At 34.8% G+C, this 26,288-nt stretch overlaps 1 protein-coding gene across 1 annotated transcript in view; it reads left to right on the top strand.

Annotated features, from left to right (window-relative positions):
• The window catches only part of NALCN (sodium leak channel, non-selective), a 516,511-nt gene that overhangs the window by 343,245 nt on the left and 146,978 nt on the right, over nt 1-26,288 (top strand). The window contains 1 exon segment of the mRNA XM_020964043.2: nt 11,210-11,284. Coding sequence (XP_020819702.1) covers nt 11,210-11,284 — 75 coding nt within the window.

Here is a 26,288-nt window from a genome sequence, read left to right as displayed (position 1 = left end):
TTGGATGGAGATGATTCCCCTATCCAAATTTCTTGAGGCATCTGAGTCTCATGATCAAACCACATTCTCTTCAGGTGGAACTGAAGACTTTATTAAATGTTTACCTATCAGAGTTGATTTTCACTTGTCAGAGGCATTCTCTTTCAAAAAATATTTAAGGCTTTCGCATTCTCCATGGGCTTATCTTTGGTTACCAAGAGAAAACACTAACAATTTATTGATCGCAAGCTAGCCTAATTAATTAATTGATTATCAATTACCCAGAAACTCTATCATTTGGGGTTTTTCATTTATTGCAGAGCCTATGGACACTTTTTTTTAAAAAGAGTGTTCTTTTTAAATGCCTAAAATAAAATACATAGAATTACAAAAGTAATTACTTATATTGAAATAAAGATGTAATTTTTTTGCATCTAACCCTAAATATTTCTCCACAGACTCCCTGGGATAGACAATCTTGGATGTCTCTTCCAGCTCTAAGATTTCACGAATCTATTTTGTTAATCAAAAGTCATTCCTAATTTCATTTTCATTCACAAATCACTACTCCATATGCATTATGAAATAATTATACTTATAACCTATTACTAGGTTATAAGATAAAATTATTATTATGACTTATTACTCATATCATTTTTATTCCTTATCCAAGATACTTATGCTAGCTCCCTATCCATATTTCTTCATTTTTGTCCTATTTTACTTATTTTAATTAGTACCTCCTCTTGTCTCCTTTATTATCATGGTCTTAAAATAAAAGTTGATTGGTTCTTATTAGGTTTAATAATTGATTCTGTTTATTTCTACTAGGATATGATTTATCATTATTCTTGCAACCATGTTCTTTATATAGAATATTATAGGTTGGAAACTGCAAGAGGCTAGTGAGAAGTACTAGGAAAAGTATGACAAACAAAGGTGCAGAATAGGATCAATCCTAGAAAAAATTATGACATAGTCAAAGCAGCTTAGGCTATACCTTGGTACAAAGGCCTCTGGACTTGAAGCCAAGATGCCAGTGCTTGATTTTCTGCTCTGCCACTGAATTGTAAATTTATAGAATTAAGGTAATTTTACTTGACTTTGTTGGACCAGGGCAAAAATTCTTAATCTGGGGTGGTGAGCTTATTTTTTAAAATATTTTGATCACTGTTTTTCTGTATTTTTTTTCCTTTTTGATCCTTTGTAATTTATTTTATGCATTTAAAATCTTTTTTTTTGTCTGAGAAGTGATTCATAGGCTTTATCAGCTTGCCAAAAGGGTCCATGATGGAAAAAAAAAAGATATTAAGAACGGTTGAAATACAGAATTACTGAAAAAAGTAAAAGATAATAGCTTTACTAAAGTTAACAAAATTCAAAATAAATTCATAAAATTCAAAAGCTTTTCTGCACTTAACAAAACCTAGGAAAAAGAGAAAGGATGAAAAATTCCATTTAAGATAATAACAATGTATTAAGATAATAACAATGTATTTATCTACCTACCAAGCCACACAGGATCACAGAGTTAGAGTTAGAAGGGAATTTAGAGTTCATCAAGTTCAACCTTCTCATTTTGTTAAGCTAAGGAAACTGAGTTTATGAATTGCCCTTATGAATTGCCCATTTTCAGACAACTAGTAAGTATGTGAGACAGGAGATGAACACAGAGTTTTCTTACTCAAGACTTAGCTTTCAATTCTTTTCCTCATGCTTTTTCACCGTATATGCAATGGAGAAAATTTTTTAGAGATGTGAAAGGAAAACTAATAATTGAAGAATAATCAATGTTGATGATAAGATCATACCAATATAGCAAAACCCATGATCATATGCAAGTTGCTAGGTTGATTTGGCTCTATACTTATCAGATTACTAAGGGAATATTTTCTAGAATTTGACTAAATAATACAATTTAAAAAGAGGAGGAACAGGAAGAGAATAATCATTTATATAGTACCTACTACATGCCATTGTGCTAAGAACTTTACAAATAATATCTTATTTGTTTCTCACAATAATTCTGGGAGGTAGGTGCTGCTATTATTCCCATTTCACAGATTAGGAAACTGAGGCAAACAGGTTAAGTGACTTGCCCATGATCACACAGATAGTGTCAGAGGCCTAATTTCAACTCAAGTCTTCCTGACTCCAGGCCTCGTGCGATATCCAGTGCTCCACCAACTACCTCTAATAAATAATAATAAAAATCATTTAGAGACATAAAAGATGAAGAATAATATTAGGAATTTTTGTGTTTGTGTGGGTAGAAGAGGAAATCTATAACTCCAATTAGCATAGGAACCTCTTTATGAGGAGAATTATTCTGCTAGTAAAGAATGGTATTTACTCTGCATTCTATATTCATCAACTGTACCTGAAAATTTTAATATTAGAGTGTTCGTAAGAGAGGATGGTGAAGATACATATTGGAAAACATTATTCAGAAGTAATAAATGAGAGAAATCAAATTTTGAAGACTATAAACATAAATAGCTTATTTAAGAAAAGAAGGGTAATAGAAATGGTGAGCTGAAAATAATATCACATAGAGTGAAATTGATTGTAGTTTACAAAACAGAAAATAACTCTTTACCAGTGTGAACGCCATTTCTGCATCAATTTTCTATGTACACAGAGTTCACCAGCTTGCTAGAGCCAAGATCAAAACTAATAAAATTAGGTTAAATTGGAGAAAAAATGAGAAGCTATGTTGTCTAACTGAGGCAATTCAAATCTGACATTTTTAAACAATCTAGTGACATTAAAAATTGGGAAATGCATAAAAGAATAAACATTGACACAGAATATTACTGCCACAGAGGAAAACAGAAACACCTAAAAACCACATTAGTCAGCAAAACCTTGATCTATTTAGAGTATAAGCTCCTTAAAAGGAGGGACTGTTTTCTTTTCCTTTTTTTCTTATCTCCACTTTTTTTTTATCCCTCTTAGCACAGTGCCTGCCACATAGTACACACTTAATAAATACTTATTGACTAACTGATAAACAGAAAAATAGAACAGCCACAAGAAACACCAATTTAGAATATAAATTTATTTGAAAAATCTTATAGTAGAGGATTATGAGCAGTATCACCTTATAAAATAGCAAGAAGTAGTCAAAGGGAAAAATAAGTTTATAAAAAGCAAAAGATCCCAAAGAAGCCAGATCACTCAGAGAGTATTTAAGGATGAAAACTGAAAGAGCAACAGATTAAAAAATGGATAAGATGTGTCAAGTTTTCTTCATTTAAAAAAAAAAACAGACCTTTTTTTCTATCAATGGCATTTGAAATGCCACCTTTGGGCTCTACCATCATGGTTGCTTTTGTGCTACATGAGAAAATAGAAATGATATCTACACAGATAAAATGAGAAGAGCTTCTGGAAGATACATAAAAGGCAACAAAATCTTTAGAATATTGAAGAATCAGTTCCCAAGACTTGAGAAGGAAAAGAGGACACCAAACATAGGGAAAAAATGTTGGATGTTATTACCAAAAAAAAGGGTTATTGAAAAAATGCCAATAATTACTAAACAATATAACTACTTTATGACCTAGATTCTACCCAGGAGAGCTATAAAGTGGGAAGGCCCACCACTCCTGGGAGAATACACCTTTTACTCAGACTACTTGGCTTCTGACATGGCTTAGATGATGTGAGATTCAACAGCTCTCTTCCTTTAGATGAGATGGAGGACTACCAGGCTTTTCAAAGTGCCATGCCGTTTAATTTTTTTTAATATGTTCTCCCCTCTTTGGGATATGAGTTGGAGAGCAGGACTTTTTCTATGTCCTTTTTCAGTTTGCATGCAGAGTTCTTAACACACAGTGCTTCCTAAATGCTTTTTCATTCATTTATTCATCTCAACAAAATTCTACATGTTTCAAGAGCATATTTGATGAAGCCACACAAAGGGATCCAGCAGGGTTTTGTAAATTATATTCTATGTCAGATCACATTTAAGTCACACAACTGCTTGAATACAAGATTCTGTTGTATTTTAGTTTGTCAATCCTGTAATGTCTTATAGTTGGTATTTGGGACAGAAAGGAGGAAGAAGAATAGAACCTATGATTTTGTTGCTACAGGCAAATTCCTTCCATCAGTGCAGATCTGCTCTATATCTTATTTTAGAGAGTTGGTTCAGGTACTGAGAGATCCCAGGGTCAAAGCTAGAACATGAGCCTGTGTGTTCCCAACTCCAGGGCCAGGTCCCTATCGTTTTGCTAATGTGAAGTTTATCAATAAGTGTTTTATTAAATTTTAGTTATTTTAAAATTATTTTATTTATAATAAGTATTTGAATTGTTTTATAATGTTTGTAATTATTATTATGCCATGCTTGCCTCTTATAGGTAGTATGATAGAGAAATAAAATTCTGGATGCCTAACTAATAACCAATTCTTCAGCAGTTGATAAGTAATCTTGATACAAAGGAAACTAATGGCAGTAAAGTGAGCTGGTAATGGTTTATGATATCCCATTTATAAGATTGTGTTTCCAAAGGAACTCACTTGAATGTGTAATAGTTTGTGGTATATAATCTTGGGGTATCTTTTAGTCATCTTCATCCCTATTTCATGATGGTGTCTTTGAGTTGTAACATGTATTAAATTTAAACCCTTCAATAGGTACTTATTTCATTCCTGTGAACTATTTTAATAACCATAAATAATCATGTTTAAGCAACAGCTAATTATAATTGTTATTCACTCTGGCCAGTGATGCTGTCTGACTGTATGTGTTTCTGATTCAGTTTTTACAGGGCCAGGCATGTGCCAAATGGCAAAACATGTTTTCTTACAGCTTGTACTAGAACAAAAAGCAGCATGCCATCTCATTTTCCCCTGGAGGGCACGAATTTGTCAGCTAAGAATAAAAAGTTAAACTCAGGATGCACAGTGAATGCATATTCTATAAGCATTATTTAGTATCCCTTTTGGGCCTCCCTTTTATCAGATGGTTTATTTGCTCTCTGTTTTTATCTTCTCACATTGTCCTTTAACTAAGTCTGATAAACATGCCTGCCTTCCCAGCCCAGTTCTATGACTGGTGAATAAGGAATGCATATGACTTTTACCACATGAAGGAGACACTAGGTTTGTGTAGAGTTTCCCTTATAGTGATTTCAAAGAAAAGGTTTGATATGCAAATACTTAAAGATGAACAATTTAGCAGACATTAAAAATAGTCTTATTGTCTTTTAAGTACATAATCCAAGGGAACAATGTCCTAACATAGCTTACATAGTATCCATATACTAAAAATCTATATTTATTGGCCAAAATGCAGCATAGTGTAAATTAAATAACTTGATTTTTCAAAAGTCATTTGACAGTGTATCCTCATTGAATATATTCTAATTTATATTGCGATTCAATTCCACTTTTTGTCAACCTATTTTTTTAAAAAATGGAAATTGTTTCCAGCCACAGGCTGCAAGATAGCATAGGGTGGGACATGATTGTAAATGGCAAAACAAAACAAAACCTATTATAGTCTGCTGGCCAGACTCCTGCTGAGTTTCAGGCGTAAGCTTCAAATTACACAAAACTAGCACTTATTAATAAAGTTCACACTTGAGGAAGGAAATAAGATTAAAGGTGACATTTCAGCTAAAGGGCCATCTTTAGGCTATATGGAGAGATGAGCATGAGTGGAAGCACAGAGTAGATGCAAGCTATTTAAAAACAAAAGAAAATGGAAAATGAAAATTGAGAGGGAGAGGACACGTCTGTATGGTGAGTTAGAATGTAAAGTAGGTCATGCTGCTAGGGAAACAACCCAGAGGAGGGCTTAGAATTGAGAAAGGCACTTCAAAAGCAATGAAGCAAAACATAGAAATAAATGACAACTTTCAGCTACTTGGGCAGGGAGTTGGACTGAGCCTAGAAGTGATATTCTATGCAGATAGAAATGCCTATTGAGTGAAGGGGAAGGGAGAGACGGAAGGGAGGGAGGTCAAGCAGAATCTCGGGTCTAGGATAATAGATTTTAGAACTGGAAGAACCTGAAACAAAAAAAGGCTAAAAACCCTTGATCTGTTCCAACCCCCACTTTTTAAAGAAAGGAAATTTGGGCTCAGAGAGATAAGTGGCTTACTCAGAGGTCAAAGAGGTTATATGTGCCAGAGACGGGATTTGAATCTATGTGTTTTGATTCTCAGTACCATCCTTTTTCCGTTGCCCCTTGAGGCTTACTGATAATAACTTACAAGTATATGAGACTTCAAGGTCTGCAAAGCACTTTCCTCTCACGGAAGCCCTGTGAAGGAAGATTTATCTTCGTTTTACACAAGAAGTTCAGAGAAATGAAATGAAATTTTCCCCTGGTTATATTTTGAGGAAATATCAAAGCTAGGACCTATTCTGATCCTAATTTCATGGTCTTTGTGACTGTTCTTAATGTTGTTTCTCTCCAATTAAACTATTAGCAATTAATTCACTTTGAGGAAGGAAGAAGCAAGTCTATTTTTTTTTGTTGTGTTTGTTGTTGTACCTGAAACAAATAAGGGGAAAAAATGATCATAATAACTGCCCTTTGGGTGTAAAATGGCATAATGAAGAGAGATGATCTAAGAGTCAGGAAGGCACTCAAATCCTTTCCTCTCTCTGGGACTCGGTTTCCCTACCTGTAAAATGAAATGATCAGACCAAATGACCTCTAAGGTCCTTTAAATCTCTAAATCTGTGATCTTCCTGTGGCATTGTAGGCTTGTGGCCTGGGCAAGCAATTTAACGTCTTGGTGCCTAAGCAAAAATCTAAGACTGTAACTTTACACAACAGTTGCCATTTTGAATGGATAAGAAAGGGTTTCCTCACCACCAATTAAATTACACCAATTAAATTACAGCTTTTGACAGAACAAAACATTACTGTACAAAACAAAACAGGAAGCCATGACATTTATGTAATGTATTAAAATTCACAAAGTACTTTATATGTATTATCTCATTTGACCTTCATAACAAAACTATGGGTTAGGTACTTCATCTTGGATGGCTCTAGGAGCTCATTGATTGAAGTATTCCTTCCAACGATGCAGATCTCATACCATCAATGGCCTTGAATCCTTGTCCTTGTCCTCTTATAAATAGTCTGTAGGAAGTCCACCCCTGTATCCTGGGGACCTTTTAATTTCTTGATATTACCTGTATTCCAATGGGGCACAAAGCCTTTCCAGGGTCTACTGGTTATCTCTTATTCTTCCCATATTATTTCTAGTCATATATCACTAAGGAATTGTGTGTGTGTGTGTGTGTATGTGTATGTGTGTGTAGACAGCATAGTTATTATTATCCCCATTTTACAGATGAGAAAACTTAGGATCTTTCAGGTTATGTGATTTTGTCATGGTTGTGAGAGGAAGAATTCAGTCTCAGATCTTCCTATCTGCAAGACCAGTGCTTTTTTTCCATGACATGCTTTCTTGCCTCTCACTACCTTATGTGGATATTAGGGTAATAAAAGACTGAAGGTTCATAATGGGACAGAGATAGCATGGGAAAACCTCATTAGAAGTGTAGCTATAGCAACCAAGTAAAATGGATTTGTTGTTAAATTGTTTTTCGGTCATATCTCATTCTTCATGACCCCATTAATGGGGGTGTTCTTGGCAAAGATACTGGAGTGGTTTGCCATTTCCTTCTTCAGATTATTTTACTGATGAGAAACTGAGGCAAATAGGATTAAGTGACTTGCCCAGGGTCACAGAGCTTATAAGTATCTGAGGTCAGATTGGAAGTCCAAAAGATGATTCTTCCTGTCTCCAAGCCTAGTAGTTTATCCACTGTACCACCTAACTGCCCCCAAATGAGTTTAGAACACATTTATTATTAACTGTAAATTAAATACATTTTATAGTAAAGAATCAAATTTACAGTAAAATTATACATTATTAACTATAAATTATTAGCTATAAATCTTTCTCATGGGATCATAGAATTTTGAGCTGAAATGGATAAGATCATCTAACCCATTTTTCATATTATGTATATATAAATAAACAGTACATATAGTGTCAATGTTGTTTATCAGGGCTTCCTAAACTTTTTCCACTCATGACCCCTCTTTGATTTTGGCAGTGTGTGTTGGGGTTGTGTGGCCTGAGGGCATGCGTAGTGCAAAGTGTACATGCTTTGTGTTCAGAACCAAGGACTCAGTGAAGTTGCAGAAGGCAACACAGGCAAGCCCTGCTAGAAATACCTCCAATTCATTACACATTTGATTTTTAATTATTTTTGGTTGTTGTGGGTTCAGAAACCTTTTACTGTTGCTAAATTTTCCCCAACCCCATATGGTGTAGTGACCCACAGTTTAAGAAGTGCTATTGTCTATCATCTTGTTACTTCCAGTTTTTGTTGATACCTGCAAGGAAGATTTTCCCTAAGACAGAATAAAGCCATATGATCTGAACCATCCCCTTCAGTTTGAAATACATTCCTAAGCTAAAATTCTCAAAGTTTCCAACAATTTGTGCAAAAGCGTGGGGGGGGAAGGGGGATGTTAGTGGGTTGGGGAAAGAACTAAGAAGTGTTTTAAATTATTATTAAGAATTTTCCCATTGAAAAGGAACATCCATTTCTAAAGTAACAGTGGCTAATACAGTGTACCATGTGGTAATAATGTAGATCCAGAAATAAAAACTATTATAAGCACTAAAGGAGGGCAGGGTGACCGAATAATTTAGAGCTGGCAAATCATAATGGATAAAGTGTTTCATCTTAATGATGATTCACTGTGAACTTCTCAAAAATTGGTATGGCATAAAACTTTCAAAAGTTCTCCACTACATTAATATACTGCTTGGTACACATCCTTCAGCTGTATTTAGTAACTAAAGAACCATTTTTGGCATAGTACATGTGGCGTTCTTCAAACAGCATCTTGAATAATAGTACAAAACAATTAAAAATTTATAGGTCACTTTCTAATTAGCTTAGATTGTTCATATGCATTATTACTTTAGTTTTTTTAAAAAATTGTGATTTACATTAAGGGCATCCAATTATTTCTGAATTCTTGGTTCTATTATCCATTCTCTATGTATTAGGAAAGGCAAGTAGTACCTTAGAAATGGAATGAAAATAAATTTAAGTTTTAGCATAACTGTAACTAGGGTGGAACCCCAGAGCATTTGCCTGAAGATGCTAAATTTGGAGGTTAATAAATTTGGAGGACCCTGACAGCATTTGCAATCCTTCAGGAGGACCATAGAAACAATATAGCTTAGCAGCTAATTAGAAAGAATAGTGAAAATAGTACTCTATTGGCTGGCATTATATCTCTTCTCTCTGTGTTCTAGGTTACCCCCCTCCAAACTCACAAGAGCCCCACCAATAGGAGCATTATATTTCTGTCCAGGAATTTTTGCCCATTCCTTATCCACTCATTTGAGGGGGATTTCTATGCTGTTTTTTTTTTAATCTTATTTAATATTTTATTTTTCCCAATTACATGTAAAAACAATTTTAACATTCTTTTTTTCAAATTTGGAGTTGCAAATTCTCTCCCTGCCTCCTTTCCCCCCCCCCATTGAGAAGGCAGGCAATTTGACATAGGTTATACATGTACAGTCATGCAAAATACGTTTCCATGTAAGTCGTGCTGTGAAAGAAAACAGACCAAAAAAAACACAAGAAAAATAAAGAAAGTAAAGAAAAGGTATTCAAGCTCTACCAGTTCTTTCTCTGGAGATGGACAGCACCTTTCACAATAAGTCCTACAGAATTGTCTTGACTCATTATATTGTTGAGAATAGCTAAGTTGTTGATAGTAAATTATCATACAATGTTGATATTACTGTGTGCAGTGTTCTCCTGGTTCTACTCATTTCACTTCATATCAGTTCATGTAAGTCTTTCCATGTTTTTCAGAGAACATATTGCTCATCATTTCTTAAAGCACAATAGTATTCTATCACAATCATATACAACAGCTTGTTCAGCCATTCACCAATAGATGGATATCCCCTCGATTTCCAGTTTTTTTGCCACCACTAAAAGACCTGCTATAAATATTTTTAGATACATGGGTCCTCTTCCTTTTTGGTTTTTTTTTTTTAAATCTCTTTGGGATACAGACCTACTAGTGGTATTGCTTGGTCAAAGGCTATGCATGGTTTTATAGCCCTTTGGACATAGTTCCAAACTGTTCTCCAGAGTGGTTGAATCTGTATACAACTTCATCAATAGTACATTAGTGTTTTATTTTTCTTACATCTCTCCAAAATTTGTCATTTTCCTTTTCTGTCATGTCAGCCAATCTGACAGGTAGTACCTCAGAGTTGTTTTAATTTGCATTTCTCTCATCAATAGCGATTTAGATAATTTTTATATGACTATAGATAGCTTTGATTACCTAGTCTGAAAGCTGCCTGTTTATATCCTTTGACCATTTATCAATTGAGGAATGGCTCTTATTTCTATAAATTTAACTCCATTTTCTATATGTTTGAGAAATGAAGTCTTTATCAGAGAAACTCACTGTAAAAAAAAAAATTCACAGCAAAGATTACCAACTACATATTTCCCACCATCTTACTTTCCATGTTTATCCTGCTCTCTCTCTCATTTTACCCTTTACATTATCAAAAGTGTTTTGCTTCTGACTTTTAATTTTACCTCCCCCAAACTTCCCTCTCTTTTATCAACTCTCACCTTTCTCTTATCTTCTTCCCTTCCTATTTTCCTGTATGGTAAGATAGATTTCTACACCCAATTGAGTGTGTATGCTATTCCCTCTTTGCGCCAATTCCAATGAAAGTAAGGTTTTTGTGCGACTCTCCCTGCTTCTTCCATTTTCCCCTCCACTGTAAAATCTCTTTCATGCCTCTTTTATGTCAGATTACTTATCCCATTCTACCTCTCCATTTCCCCATCTTCAAGTGTATTCTTCTTTCTTATCACTTAATTTTTTTTTAGATTTTATATTTTTTAGATTATCATAGCATAACATTCAACTCACACCTCTACTTTCTGTCTATGTGTACTCCTTCTGCCTTAGTAATGAAAAGGTTTTAGGAGTTATAAATATAATTTTCCCACGTAGGAATATAAACACTTTAACCATACCAAATCCCTTATGATTTCTCTTTCTGTTTACCTTTTGATGCTTCCTTTACATCTTGTATTTGAAAGTCAAATATGCACATAGTTAGATATATTTCTGGGCATTGTGCTATCACTTTTTTTAAACTTTTGCCTTATCATTTTGTAGATTCTCCTGAGTTTGTTTGTTGCTGTTATTTTGGACAACCTGGAGCTTGATGAAGATCTAAAGAAACTTAAACAAGTAAGCAATATTTGTTGGTTATCTGATTATTTCTATTAATATTTCCATTTTCAAGAAAATAAATGTTTCATAATTCATAACTGTATATCATCACTAAGAGAATTTGAGTCTTAAAAAAGCTGGATTTTTGAAGTCCTAAATAGTGTTGGAAACTGAAAGTACTGTCCAACCTCCCCAATGAGATCCAACCCGATCACCTACTCAGTTGTGGTACCAGCAATTATCCACTTGCAATGCCAGTCCAAGAGAGAAATGAAGGAAAGTAAGAGATAAGGTTGGGATACCTGTCCATCTGTATCCATGTGACCTAGTGAATATGTATTTTTCATCTCCTTTGTGTTTGCATTGTGGGTGCTTAGACTTCTTTTGCTATGTGTATATCAGTAAGTACATTTGGTACCATTAGTATGTTTATATCTGTGATGAAGAAAATTTGGAGCATGTTACAGATTAATAGGTAATTCTTTTGTTTGGACTCTGTGAAGGACGTCTATCACTCTGGTGAACATGAACGTATTCCTAAGATCTTTACTTTGAACTGTTAGCTAAGAAAAATTAGAAAAGTTGTTGAAAGTTGTTAAAAATTAGAAAAGTTATTTTTGATAACACAAAGAAGGAATAGAGGTAGCAACTAATTTACAATGTTCCATTTTACAAAGACATTGGACAGTAGGTAAATCAGCCCCAATTTTATACTAAGTCTCTCATACTAGCTTTATCCTTTAAAAACTCTTACTCATAAATCTGAGAAAACTCTTTTGGATAATACAGTCCTAGCTTAACCTATCTGACGTCACTTGGGCAAAAAAAGTGAAATGTTGTTGTAAAGAATAATATTGCCTAGACACAACCCATTTTGATTAATGTGAGAACCTCTAATATATTTTGGAATATTCAGTGACTAGCTTTCACTTCTAATATACAAAATGTAGCCATAAACAATTTAAATTTTTGATTCATATTTTATTTTCAGTACTCTTGATCACTTTCAAAATTTACCTTCTTTTTTAATTCCTTAATTAATATTCATCTTCAAGTTTATAAACTAGTGGACCAGATTAAATTTTGAATGTTGGTTTATACTTTGTTATACTTCAGAGTAGTAAATGTCATATGGTTCTAATTATCAAAAGAAATTATGTTGTCAAAAAAGTATTTTGGGTTATTCTTAAGCAATGCAACAAGTGCACATATGTGTATGTATGAAAATTGTAGGCTGTCCTTACATATCATCATAGATAGTGGTCTCTTGAACCAAGAAAACTTCTGTCTTACTAATCTAGTTATTTGAAAACCTGGAAAGCTGAAAAAAGATTTCTTACTTTTCAGATTAGCTTCAACTGGAGTGGGGTGGGGGAGAGAAAAACCAATAAAAAAAACTTTTTCCAGGGGTTACACTTTGAAATGAGATTTGATTTCACTAATGGTAGTCCTAAATGTCAATGTCTTGCCCATTCACTTGCATTGGGTAATAAGTATTAGTTTATAACCTTTCTCTAACTCTTTTTAATATCATATCTGGAATTTTATACAAGTGCCTACATAATTATCTGTAACTATTTCTGGTGATAACAAGAAAGAGAATTCTCTAAAATGCCCAAGCTACTACATTACATATTTATGACTGCCAGGGTCAAAAGTGTATAATAGAGAAGGCATTCTGAGGTTAAATTACCCCAAAAAGAAGTTTCTAGGCACAATGAGACTTTAGCCTGTTGATGTGAGGACCAAGAGCAAACCCTAATGTACCATCTTTTTACCTGGCATTCTGGTCTCCAACCTAGTTTCTGGGCATCCTAATCCTTTATTTGGTCATCTGTGCAGCTCTTATAATCCTGTCTTGGTATCCACTAAGAGAAAAATGGTTGGCATGATGAGAAATGCTTCTTTATCTATTCAAAAGTTGGCAATAAGCCATTTCTTGTGCTTGAGGCATGCTGGACAGAATCTGAAGAGATATAGAACTGTTTTAAGAATAAAATATTTTTTTCCTCCGCAGTTCTCAAATAGTGGCAACAACAACCAAAAACTTGGTCAGAGTAGCAACAGTTCAGAACATCTTCAGTACCACCAAAGTAAATATATTATAAAGTCTTTACAACTTTGCCAAAATGTACTGACAGTTTGTCTATTGGAATTTGGCCATAACTTAATGTAGATATATTCAAAGAGGGACTTATTCTACCCTGACGGCACCCAGGCTGAGCTTTCCAAATCCAATTATAGAATATATTTTTAAGTTATGTGTTTTCCTATTTATCATTTTCTGAACTGTCGTAAGCTACATAGATTTTAAATAACCAGGGGGGAGGGGGGGAATCTAATTAGAATGTGCATTTGTGCTGTAGATACAATGAAAACAATTTCAAGTTCCAACTTTAATAGAGTTTTCCAGTATTCATTGGCCCTCAATGATGCTTCCACGTTTGTAAGCCTAAGGTTTTGTTAGGAAGCAGGAAAATAAATCAACCAAATAATTTGGACTTCAAGTTTATCTATTGAAACTAACTTTAGAATTTCTCTAGTGTTGAGCCTTTCTTCAGTATTTCAGTTTGATATAATTTAGTAGCAAACACAATACCCAACCTGGGACCTGACATGTACCAGATGCTCATAAAATTTTTGTTGAATGAAAGGTAAATCAATATGCCCCCTAAAATTGAAAGATCAACAGTCAGAGAATTCAAGACTTTAGATGATAATGAGACTTGCTTCCTGGACCATAAAATTGTAATGCACTATGTGCTGTATTACTTTGAGAATAACTCATCTGTTACATCTCATGAATAAATTGGTTAACTTCTGGGTAGCTCTCGGTGATGCTTTGTGTTTGAGAGAATGGGGAGCTACTGTGCATACAACCAATTACTCTTGCCCATAGTGTCAAGAACCCTCTTCACATACATACAACCATCTGATCATTGAAAAAAGCACAATAAGAAATAATGCAACAGCAATAAAAAAAATTTGAGGACAGAGATTATTTTGGCTTTTTCTTTGTATTACCAGTGCTTAGCCCAGTTAGTGGCATAATTTTCTTCATAATGTTTACTGATTGCTGGCTTGCTGCTTGCTAATTCATGTTATTTTTCGTTTAATGATTGAGCTGAAACTATGTATCTACTCAGATATTTGGGGGTTATTTGTAGTTCCTACAGTTATTATCTTTATGTATTTCCTCTCAATTATTATCTTTAAAAGAGCTATTGACCCATATACTATTATAATTTAAAATGTCCCTAGACCTCTTTTTTTACCAGCCTTGCTGCTAGTTGCTGATGATTCTGACCTTTGTTATATGATTTATTTAAAGGATTTCAGTGCTAAGACTCATTAACACATTGGAAATGGGAAACTTTGAAGGGTTCCTTTTTTGTCCATTTATGACCTCTCAGAAATCTTCAGTAAAGTTGTACTCAATTATACATAATTTTGTTAGCAAGCTAAAGACATGTCATTAAAGTCTTAAACGCATACAATCTGTACGGTTATTGAAATTCAGAAATAATTAGTTTGGGGAGAGTAGGAAAGGAAATATGCTGATTTTTAGCTACAGAAGAGAGTTATACAAGGTCTCCCAAAAATCTTTGTTCAGTTTTAAGCTATAAAAGCTTTAATATATTAATATAATCATATTTATATAAAGCTTTATATTAATACAAAAAGTAAGTATTGTCTGTATACTAACTCTTTAAAACCTACATACATATATACATACACACATATGAATATATGAATATACTTTTAGATTAATATCTATGCTTTCTATATAGTCAACAATGTTTCAGTTCTGACTATCTTCCATATTGTCTTCCTCTCTATTAGCCCCTGAGTGCAGGGACTACTTCTGAGTAAAACTAAACAAATTCCAGTATACTATAGTATTCAACATTTGCTTTTTTTGTATATGTTTTCAATGCACACTCATTTATAAGTGTGCTTCCCTGATCATTATGCACTCCATAGCTGTTGCTTAAAGGGATAAATTTTCCTAAAGAAAGTGTGCAAAAGGAAAAAAAAAAGACTTTGGAATGAGGTATTTTTCCAATAGCTAACTATCAAAAAGATAAGCCCACACAATCTTTACACTGATCTGATATAATTTTCATATCTCCTATAAAACTAGATATTTGAATGTATAGAAAATAAACCTACTAGAACTTATATTGCATATAAAATATTCTACAAGACTTCAGACAGCCACCTTTATCATAGTTGCTTCACAAGGCTACAGACACATGGTATATGTTTTGTAGTTTCTTCTCTATTTGTAGACCAATGATAAAAATTACTTATCTGATATTTTCTAGTGTACGTAAGAGTGAAAAAGTAGTTTATTTTTTTCCTCTGTGTCCCATACTTCTACTTAAGTATTTGTATAAATCGTTATGAATTATCAGATGGCAGAATCAAAGACTCCTTATAATCATCAGCAGAAGCCGCAGCAACAGAACAATGTAACAAATATAGGCTATACTGCAAGAAACCTTCAATATATGGAAAGGGTCTAGGTCCTAGGATAATTCCTAAACTGAGGAAAGAGACGATCTTCAGCCGGCTGAAGTGAGTCTGTGTTACCAAGATCCGCTTCAGTCATGCCCTGACATGACATGAAGGTGCCACTCAAGAAATTAGAGTTAGCGAAGTGGATATGAGAATGTGGAAACTAGTTGAAGAGCTTAAGAAGTAACAGCAGCACAAAGGAAGAAAAGATGCGGGAGAAAATGGAAGATAAAGTTCTGTGGCTTTGGATACAGACCAAAGATGCAAGAAGAGACTGTTCAGTATGCTTAAATCCAGAGAGAGAAAGGGCACCTCTTTTTTTCATTTTTAGGCAATTGGGTTTAAGTGACTTGCCCAGGGTCACACAGCTAGTAAGTGTGAAGTGTTTAGTCTGAGGCCAGATTTGAACTCAGGTCCTCCTGACTCTAGGGCCAGTGCTCTATCCACTGCACCACCTCGCTGCCCTGAAAAGGCATGTCTTCAAAGAACGTCACAGGATACTATGCCTAAATATTCTAAGAACTTGGAACTTGGGTCTCTGCCTTCTATTTCTTTGGTTACTTCCCTGAGCACATAATATGACATTCTGTACACTTTGCAAGCTTGGTAAATATTGCTGACTGAATGGATAACATGACAGTTCTGCACACTTAAGGATTAAAAAAAAAAGAAGCATACTGACAAAAATGATCAATGAGTGCTTACTTTACAGTATAACTTTTATTCTACCCCTGAAATATTACTGCAGGAAGAATGTATAGGTTATTGGCAAAAAACACCAAGTGCCTAACTCTCTATTACCTCCTTTGCAATATTGAAATGATTCATTTTTTTGGAGGCAATCGGGGTTAGGTGACTTGTCCAGGGTAACACAGCTCGTAAGTGTTTGAGACAAATTCGAACTCAGGTCCTCCTGACTCCAGGGCTGGTACTCTATCCACTGTGCCACCTAGATGCCCCATTATCAAAATGAATTTTTAAATTAGAATGCTCCTGTTACCAATGTTTTTTGTTCTGTTTATACCTAGTATTTTTGTTCTCTGTTGTCTTGTTTTGTGTAAGTGAACTTGAATTCTTGAAGGCAAAGCCAGCTGAATACAAGCTGTGATAGGTCTTAACCAACTGGAAAAGCTTCACAAACAGACTTGGTAATGGCTTGAGCTAATTTTGGAAAGGCTAATGACTTTTTTCAGTCATGGTAGTTCTTATAGACTTTACTAGGTTATAGAGGGGGCTGCAGTCTTCATAGGTAGAAGGAGTACCTTGATGAAATCATAAATCTCTGTACTACACAAGAATTATTTTATTTACAAAAAAAAACTTTTGTAATTATTATTTCCAGCTTATCCTATGCATTGAGAATTCTAGCTATTATTAGAACCATTTCTACATAAGGAAACTAACACAGCATAGCTGAATGGTTTCTCTGAAAACTTATACACACACACACACACACACACACACACACACGTAACTAGGCATTTCTTGGTGCCCAAATGTTGTCTTTTCTATGAACCAAAACCATTTTTAACTTAGGTTCCGTCCAAGAACCATCCATGAAGCCACAATTATGATTTCAAATTTAAAACATAGTCAAAAGATCATAGATTTAAAGCTGGAAGAGTAATTAAAGGATATCTAGTCTAACCCCTTGTTTTACAAATAAAGAAGCCATGACCCAGGATGGTAAAGTGAACTGTCCAACATCAAACAAATATTAAGTTGCAGAACCACAATTCTAACTAAAACCCTCTGATTCCAAACCAAGAAGACTTTATACCACACCGCAATGGAACACACAGTTTGTAACCCTGTGTTTCTCCCTTTCCCCAGTACTGGTTCTTGACTGCTCTGCATGATTATTTTACCTGAAAAGAACTATGATGAACTACATTTCCTTTCTCCATTATTTTCTGAAATGATCCACTTAGCCTTTATGTCTAGGGCATGACTCTCCTTGCTGTCAGCACATAGTTGAGAAATTTCTTCCTCATATGTTCTTTATTCAATGAGATTCATGATATGACAAGGTAACCACTAATATGACATTTATTTTACCTGCCTTTCCCTTACCATTCTTCAACATTGAAACCAAAATTTTCCTCAAAATAGCATAACACGGAGTTTAAGATGGCACAGTGGGCAGAGCTGTAAACCTGGAATAAGGAAGATTTGAATTCAAATCCACACGCTTACTAGCTGTGTGACCTTCACCAAATCACTTAATCTATATCTGCCTCAGTTTCCTCATCTGTAAAATGGAGATAATTATAGCACCTATATCCCAAGGCCTGCTGTGAGGATAAACTGAGGTAACATTTACAAAGCTCTGCAAACCCTGAAGTACTGTATAAATGCTAGTTTTATCATTATTATTGTTGTTATTATTGCTAATACAAAAAAGATTTCACTATATGTGTTTACTTGGAGAAAATAGGAATATACTATAGATGTGGAATGTTGCATATATTTTCAAGTGTTTGTAATATAAAAGCAAAATACATCAATAAAGCTTTTTTTAAAAATTCATAGAGGTATAGTAGACTTGAAGTGGCTTATAACCATTCAGTGTTTCTGGATAAGTCATACAGAATTTCTAGCATCAAGAATTTTTTAAAATTAATCTTGAGACTAGAAAACTATAACTGAAAAAGTCTGTGAATAAACCCCCTTGGAGGAGAAAGGAGAGACAGACAGAGACAGAGAGAGAAAGTAAACCAGTATTCAGGAAACTTATTTTAAAAAATAACCTATATATGCCTTCTCTATGTGATCTACCTGCAATTAATAATAGACATATAAATGTCTGTATATCTATATATCTTATATGGACATGGTTGTTTATATGGTATCTTTGCCCATTAGACTGTTAGCTCCTTGAAGGCAGGGATTGGTTTTTTGCCTTTCTTTATATCCCCACCACTACAAATAATGCCTGGGACATACTAAGTGCTTAATGAATGCTTAGCAACTTGATTCGGCATATCTAATGGGGAAAAAAAAAATCAGTGCTCTAACCTCAGATTTAGAAATATTACCAAATAACATAAACTGTATTATAAAATGATACAGCTATCTAGGAGAAAGGGTGGATGACATGTGGGTGGATAAACTTTTTTTACAGCCCTAATGATTTTTTTTGACCTAGCCTTGGACTCATATATATGGCTGTTGTTTTGTTTTGTTTTTTTAACTACATAGAATCTATTAAGCCCTGAGAGAACTGTGGGGAAGCCTAAGGGAAACAATAATAAGAAAAGAAATGGTAGATGTGTGTTTAGATTAAATTCAAAGCTATGATTTAAAAAAAAATTTCCAGCTGTAATAAAAGTCTATTCACATCCTAAACTAAATTTGATTACTTTTCATCTTTGATGACTCTCCCTGGTGTGTGTGGCAGAGCTCATCTGGCAGGCAAGGTCAGGGAAAGAGTTGTAGATGCTGTGAAGAAAATGTTAGTTTCTTCTTAATAAAGCCTCCAATTTTATTTCAGGAGTAGTTCTTACCTTTGATTTTCTACTCTTTCCTCCCTCCATCTCTGTTCCTAAGCATAGATTTGAGTACAGGGTGTGCCTGGGCACATCCTAATGTCTAAAGAAAAGATCATGATTTTGCTTTTTAATTTCATGTTGTTTAGTTTTAAGGTATAGATTATTGTATTATGCATAAGTATTATGTATAAGCTTAGTTTAGTTTAATTTTCTTTAATTTTGATAGAATTTTTAACAGTTACCTTTTATTATTTACCTACATAATTTTTTAAAATCCTTTAAGTATTTACTATGTGCCAAACACTGTACTAAGTGCTTTACAAATATTATTTCACTTTATCATCAAAACAAACCCATATTATTAACCCCATTTTACAATTGTGGAAACTGAGTCAGATAGAGGTTAAGTGATTTGCCCAGGGTCACACAGGTAATAGGTGTCTGAGACCCAATTTGAACTTCCTGTGCATGCACTAATGGATGCTTGCATTAAATAGAGGAATAGATACAAATCTTGAAGGAATTTTTAAGAGTATTTGCCCAACAATCTTATTTTACAAATAGGAAAACTAAGTGATAGAAAGCTTAAGTGATTTGCCCAACATCTCAAATAGAGTTAGAATTTCAGTCCAGGCTCCCTTAGTCACATTGCAGTATTCTTTGCTGCATACCATGCTTGCTGTTTCTTTAAATCTTCTGCCAGTTTCTCTAACTCTCACTCCTTATAATTAACATTTACATTATGTTGGGAACTAGACAGCAACAAGGTCACGTTAAGTGAGAAACTGGGAAAGGAAGAGGAGCGGACTGAGGATCTGAGTTTGGGTCCAACAAAATTAGAGTGAAGATTCCGCTGGTTGAAGCAAGCCACGGGTCCAAAAGCCACGAGATCAAGTCAGAGACAAGGGCATCGGAAGGATCACTTCCAGCAATGAGGCAAAGGCTTGACAAAGGAGAGACGGTTGGGGGAGGGGCAAAAAAGTAGGAAAAAACGCAATTAGGTATCAATGATAAAGGCAGAAAATTCTGAGCCAAAGAATCATAAATTAGAATGCAGGGGTAAGTTGGTTCTGGACCAATAAATAAATAGTTTGTCTTTTGATCTTCTATATGCTTCTGTTACAAGAAGGGCAGCCCCAAATCCAAATGAGCATCAAGTAATTGAAGAACAAGATTTGACAACAAAAATTGGACAAAAGGGCCGCTTGCTGACACAATGGAAAGAGCTCTGGGCCAGAAGTGAGAAAAGACTCATCTTCCTGAGATCAACTCTAGCCTCAAACACTCACTAGCTGTGTGACCTTGAATAAGACACTTAACCCAGTTTACCTCAGTTTCCTTATCTGTAAAAATGAGCTGGAGAAGGAAATGATAAACCACTCCAGTATCTTTGCCAAGAAAACCCCAAGTGGGGTCATGAAGAGTCAAACATGACTAAAATGAATGACCAACAGGAGAAATAAGATGTTCTTCTGTCATACATAGAAGATTTTTAAGTTAGAAAGGACCTGAGAGATCATCTCCAAGCCCAAGCCCCTCGGTTAACAAATGAGGAAACTCAGGACCGGGAGAGGAAGTGACTAGCCAATGTCACATGAGTAGTAAGTGATTGAGCCAATATTTCAACCCATAGTTCCAAATCCACAGCTAGGTGGTGCAGTGGTAGATGGTAGACAGTGGTAGAGTGCTAGACAGAAAGTCAGGAAAACTTGAATTCAAATACAATCTCAGACACTTACTAGTTGTGTCATTCTGGGACCATATTGAATCTCTGCCTTCCTCAGTTTCCTCTTCTGTAAAATGAGGACAGTAATAACACTTATTTCCCAGGATTGTTGTTTGGATTTTTTAAAAAGAGAGATTGTATTTGTAAAGCATTTTGCAAGCCTTAAAACTCTCTGCAAACATTAGTTACTATTATTCCATTACTTTGATTATACTGGTTAGGAATAGGAATAGAGGGAAGTAATATGAGGTAGAACTGTTGCAGTGGAAATGTTCTTACAGTCAAGATGTTCTTAATTATATCTGTGTGATTAAAAGACAGTGAGGAATCAGCCTCTCTTTTTACAAATAGAAACTTGGTAACTCTAGAAGACTTCACAGTAAAGAGTCTTCATATTTCACTCCAGTGCAAGTTTTGAAAATCCAAAACATGTTGTGGTCAGTGCTAAAAACAGAAGCTCTGTTTTATTCCAGTTGACTAAAACCAGATTCCCCTGCCCCCAATTTTTTGTCAAGGGAAGGGGGGAATTGGGGGTGGGAATAAAAAGGTACTAGAATATAGTCAGCACTGGCCCTATCCATGGGCATCTTAGCAAGTGGTTTCTCACGGCACTGTCATCCTGCATTAGACATAAAACTATGAGCCTAAGTTTTTGTGACCTGCCTCCAGTGACCTTCATGATGCAGTGGGTATTTGTCGGTTTTGTTCTTCTAATTATACAATGATTCTTTACTGCTTTTCTTGCCATTTCTTCCACAACACTTCTGTGAAGTAAGTAACCTCTCATTTGAAAAAAGAGGGGGAGCATGGAAGAGTAATTTGCTCAGGAATAGTAGGATCATATTTATAGCAATAGTTCCAACTCAGAATCCCTGGGATTCTAGCCCTTTGCTTTGCTAAGTGAACTCGGCTTCATATGGCTCCTTTCATCAAGAGTATAAAATTGTACGAACCCAGAACTTTCTGCACTATCAAAGATAACAAGGGAGATAATTAACTAAGAGAAAGCTGATGCATTTGCTGAAGCTCCTTTCACAGGCAATAGGAAATTAGATTGTAAAGGCGGGAGTGGGTGGGTGAGAATTGATTTTAAGCAGGGCTTGTGTGTGTGTGTGTGTGTGTGTGTGTGTGTGTGTGTGTGTGTGTGTGATGTCTGACTCTCAGAAATGAAAGAAGCCTCTGCCTCAGTCACTGTAAAGTGTTAGAAGGAAGGGATACTGGTGGTGTGTACCATATTTACATTTAAACAGTAGGACGTGTATGCATTTTAAATTGCCCTTTCTCCTTGGTTTCTTTTAAGAAACAATCCATCCACTCAAGTGAATAGACATTTATTGAGCTATACAAGGTACAGGACCACATTACCAGGTGATCTTTGAGAAATACAAAGCTAAGTAAGACAGAGCTTCTGCCCGCACAGAGCTTCTAGAGCAAAAGGGAAAAAAGACACACACACCAAATAGTTCTACAACGATGTAGAATCTGATAAATATGTGAGAAAGGTAGGAAGACTGAAATAATACAAACTCATATTTGAGTACTTCTTTAAATAAACAAAATGTTTTCCTCCCAACCACGCTTGTCAAATATGTAGTGCAAGAATTATTATCCCTAATTTACCTAATTGTTATCCCTAATTTATTAACCACATGGTTATACTTATATTAAATGGGGATAATAATGCCATCTACCTCCTAGAGTTGTGAAATATATGCGAAGTGTTTCACAACTTCAAAGTGCTATGCAAATGCTAGTGTTATTATCATTGTTATGTTACATTAAATCACATTATTTGAATTATGTTATACTCTCTGATGTTATACTTTTATATATCATATTATTAATATTATTAATGTTATGTTATGTTGTGCTAAATCATATCATATATAGCATTATATCATATTATATCATGTCATGTTATATTATTATAGTATATTATGTCATTTCATGTCATGTCATATATCATATCATATTATATTATATTATATTATATTATATTATATTATATTATATTATATTATATTATATTATATTATATTATATTATATTATATTATATCATATCATATCATATCATATCATATCATATCATATCATATCATATTATATTATATTATATTATATTATATTATATCATAATGTCAGAACTGGGATTTGTACACAGGTCTCATGACCCTAAAACCAGAGCTTTTTTCCACCTATACCAGCCTAAGAACTTAGACCAAGGAGAAATCACTCCTGGCTGGGATTATCAGGGAAGGCTTCATGGGAAAGGTGGTGTTTTGATTAGTTCTTAAAGAATAGATGAGATTTCAGCAGAGATGAGTGAAAGGAAAGGAGGAATTCCAAGCCTAACAAATAATATGAACCACATAAACAAATAGGTGAAGCCATGGATATATTTAAGGAGTAGAAAGCAATCTACTGCTTTCTCTTTCCTGTTTTTTCAACATTTCTAGCCCCATTTTCTTACTTTCTTATGTCTTATAGTCCTCATCCAGAACCCTTTCCTTTTTCCATCACTATTTCTTTGTAAATTGTCTATTCTCCAAAAGGAAGCTTCTACTAAAAGAATTATTTTTGTTATCTTCTGAAAAAAAAAATACTGGTGCTAGAATTGAATTAAACTTCTTTTTTGGCACTATTAAGATCAATCATTGGTGATTTCTCTATACTTAGATTTTTTTTGATAAATCCATGATCTCATCCATATTGGTATCCCCACCACCACTGACTTTGTAATTTGAACCCTTCAGTAATAGAAGCTCAACCCAATATTCTGGAGCCTTTTCCAAGTTATATTAAGTCATAAGAGATGGACTAACACAAGCTGCCTATTCAACTATTTTAGACTCTAGGTAATATGCATTTTTGTATACTTTGTTATCCTATTGTAGATAGTTAAATCGTTTTGCCTTGCTTCATCATTTGTATATGGCCAATGTTATGTGGCATTTGTTTTCTCATTTCTCAGTCAAAAGATAGGGTATGAACTGAGGGTAAAGAGATTGGGAACAGGGAAAATCTGCAATATGCACACCATGCTACCATGAAAGGAGATGATTCTTTATATTCTCTCATGAAACCACTTAAAGACCATTTCTGTTGAGGAAGTCATGAGAAACCAGGGAAATTAATAGAGTTTCCAAACAACTTCCTAATCCCATCCCTTTGATGATACCTCCATATATTTATCTTCGATTTACATCTTTCTGCCCTGAAGAGTTGAAAGAGAATGAGGATCAAAAATCAGATTTAAAGACAAAGAGACAGACAGAGACAGAGACAAGAGACAGAGACACAAAGACAGACAGAGTAGTAAGGATAAGTATTCCAACTTTTTATCCACTGAAAAGTTAGTAGAACAATTTTAAAGTATACTAAGTTTCCCTTGAAGTTCCATCCTTTCCTCTCACCCCCAAAACATGAAGGACACAGAAATGAGAGAAAGTAAACAATCCTTGTTTGAAAAAAAAAACCTGAATAAAACAGGGTTTCCTTTGAGCATATTGCTTACATTTTTAGTGTTCAGTCTCCTTATAGGAAAAATGAGGCATTGGAATAGATGACCTCTTAAATCCTCTCTAGCTCTAAAATTCTGGTCTCATGAAAGAAAGAAAAAAAGAGGGAATGACTTTGTGATAACCACCAGGGTTCGGATTAGTGTGGTAGCAATGTCTAAGTAACGGCATCAAAGTTATGGCCAAGGGTTGGCATGTTCTGCAGTCCCTGAAATGTGTGATTGAACTGGATTCTATTGTCCTGAAAGAATTCACTAGGCTAGTTCTCCAAGTCAAAGAAAGGCATTTATTAGGGTGATGCACCCAAGAGGGCCTTCTCCCCATTAAGCACAGCCCCAGCTCTGTATTTCATGTGGGAGGCAGAACATAGGCAAGCAAGCCCTACTTTTGATCCTCATTGTCTTACTTTCAACTTCCCAGGTCAGAAAGGTATGAATGGGAGTTATGGAGGTATCATCAAAGGGATGGAATTAGGGGATTTGCTTCCTGTAGGAGGCAAAGGCCATTATTGGGGTTAAAGTGTCTGGTTTAAATACAATTTTATGGAATAGGGGCATGGGGGACAAGAGAATGGGAGAGAATATCAGGGATATCATACAGATAAGCAAAGAGAATAGGAAAGAGGAGGGGAAGTTGTCAGGTTAATTGAGGGTGCTTTGTGAAAGCACACAGGTAAGTCCATGGTGGGGGTTGCATATTCTTCTTTCATCACTTTTCTGGATGGTCACATCCTGCATATCATCTCATGTATCATACTCTGCATTCTGCTTTCTCCATCTGCCTCAAGCACTCTTTTCTACCTCATCATGATGAAGAGTTCTGCAGATTCAGATTCCTACTATAAACATTTTGTTCTCTAGGTAAAAAAAGACTGTATCAGGAGATGAGACTTGGCCTTTTTCCAGTTAATGAAAATGCGTGTTTTATTTTTGAATTCTGCTAGACATTTCTGCTTTTTTAAAAATTTGTCCATAGATTAAAGAGAAGAAACACTAGGGTGTTAACACTTTCCTTTTCAACTACTGTGTTCATACACAGGAAATATCCCTCTTTCCCCTCCCACAATAATTTTTACTCTAAAATCAAAAGAGAGGAAATTATAAGAGTTATTGGAGCTCATACCCCTACTACCTTTGGAAATTTGCATTGATTTTTAAGATTCTCACCTTCATTTACTAAAGAACTCTGACACTAAGATTTACACTGCAAACAGTGGCAAAGTTAATTAGAATCCACACCTAACACTTCTCTCTGAAGTTCCTCAGTACTTAAGCTTTAATCAGGCTCTTTGTGCTTTGTGTAAGACAAGTCAATAAAGAAAGAGATTTCTAAGATAAATGGAGGGTGGATTTTCACTTATTTATTTAATTTAGGATTCAGGATTTTTTTTCCTCCTACCAAATTTTGAGTTTAGGGCTATAAGCTTCTTAGTCCAATGATCAAAGTTCATTACTGGCTATATCTTTTTTTTTTTCCTTTTCTTTTCTTCTTCTTTTTTCTTTTTCTTTTTTTTTTTTTGTTTTGAGGCAATCAGGGTTAAGTGACTTGCCCAGGGTCACACAGCTAGTGAATATCATATGTCTGAATCCCGATTTGAACTCAGATCCTCCTGACTCCAAGGCTGGAGCTCTATCCACTGCAACACCTAGCTGCCCCTACTGGCTATATCTTTGAAAGTATGTTATGAGGGATGAGAAAGATCCTTAAGACCCCTTGGCTAGGGAAGACAGGAATAAAGGAAGGAGAATAAGAGGCAACAGGGCT

Source organism: Phascolarctos cinereus, unplaced genomic scaffold, assembly GCF_003287225.1.
Source record: "Phascolarctos cinereus isolate Bilbo 61053 unplaced genomic scaffold, phaCin_HiC Scaffold_7;HRSCAF=346, whole genome shotgun sequence".
Taxonomy (NCBI): Eukaryota; Metazoa; Chordata; class Mammalia; order Diprotodontia; family Phascolarctidae; genus Phascolarctos; species Phascolarctos cinereus.
The sequence above is the reverse complement of the archived record's forward strand: the minus strand, read 5'-3'. Positions and strand labels throughout refer to the sequence as shown.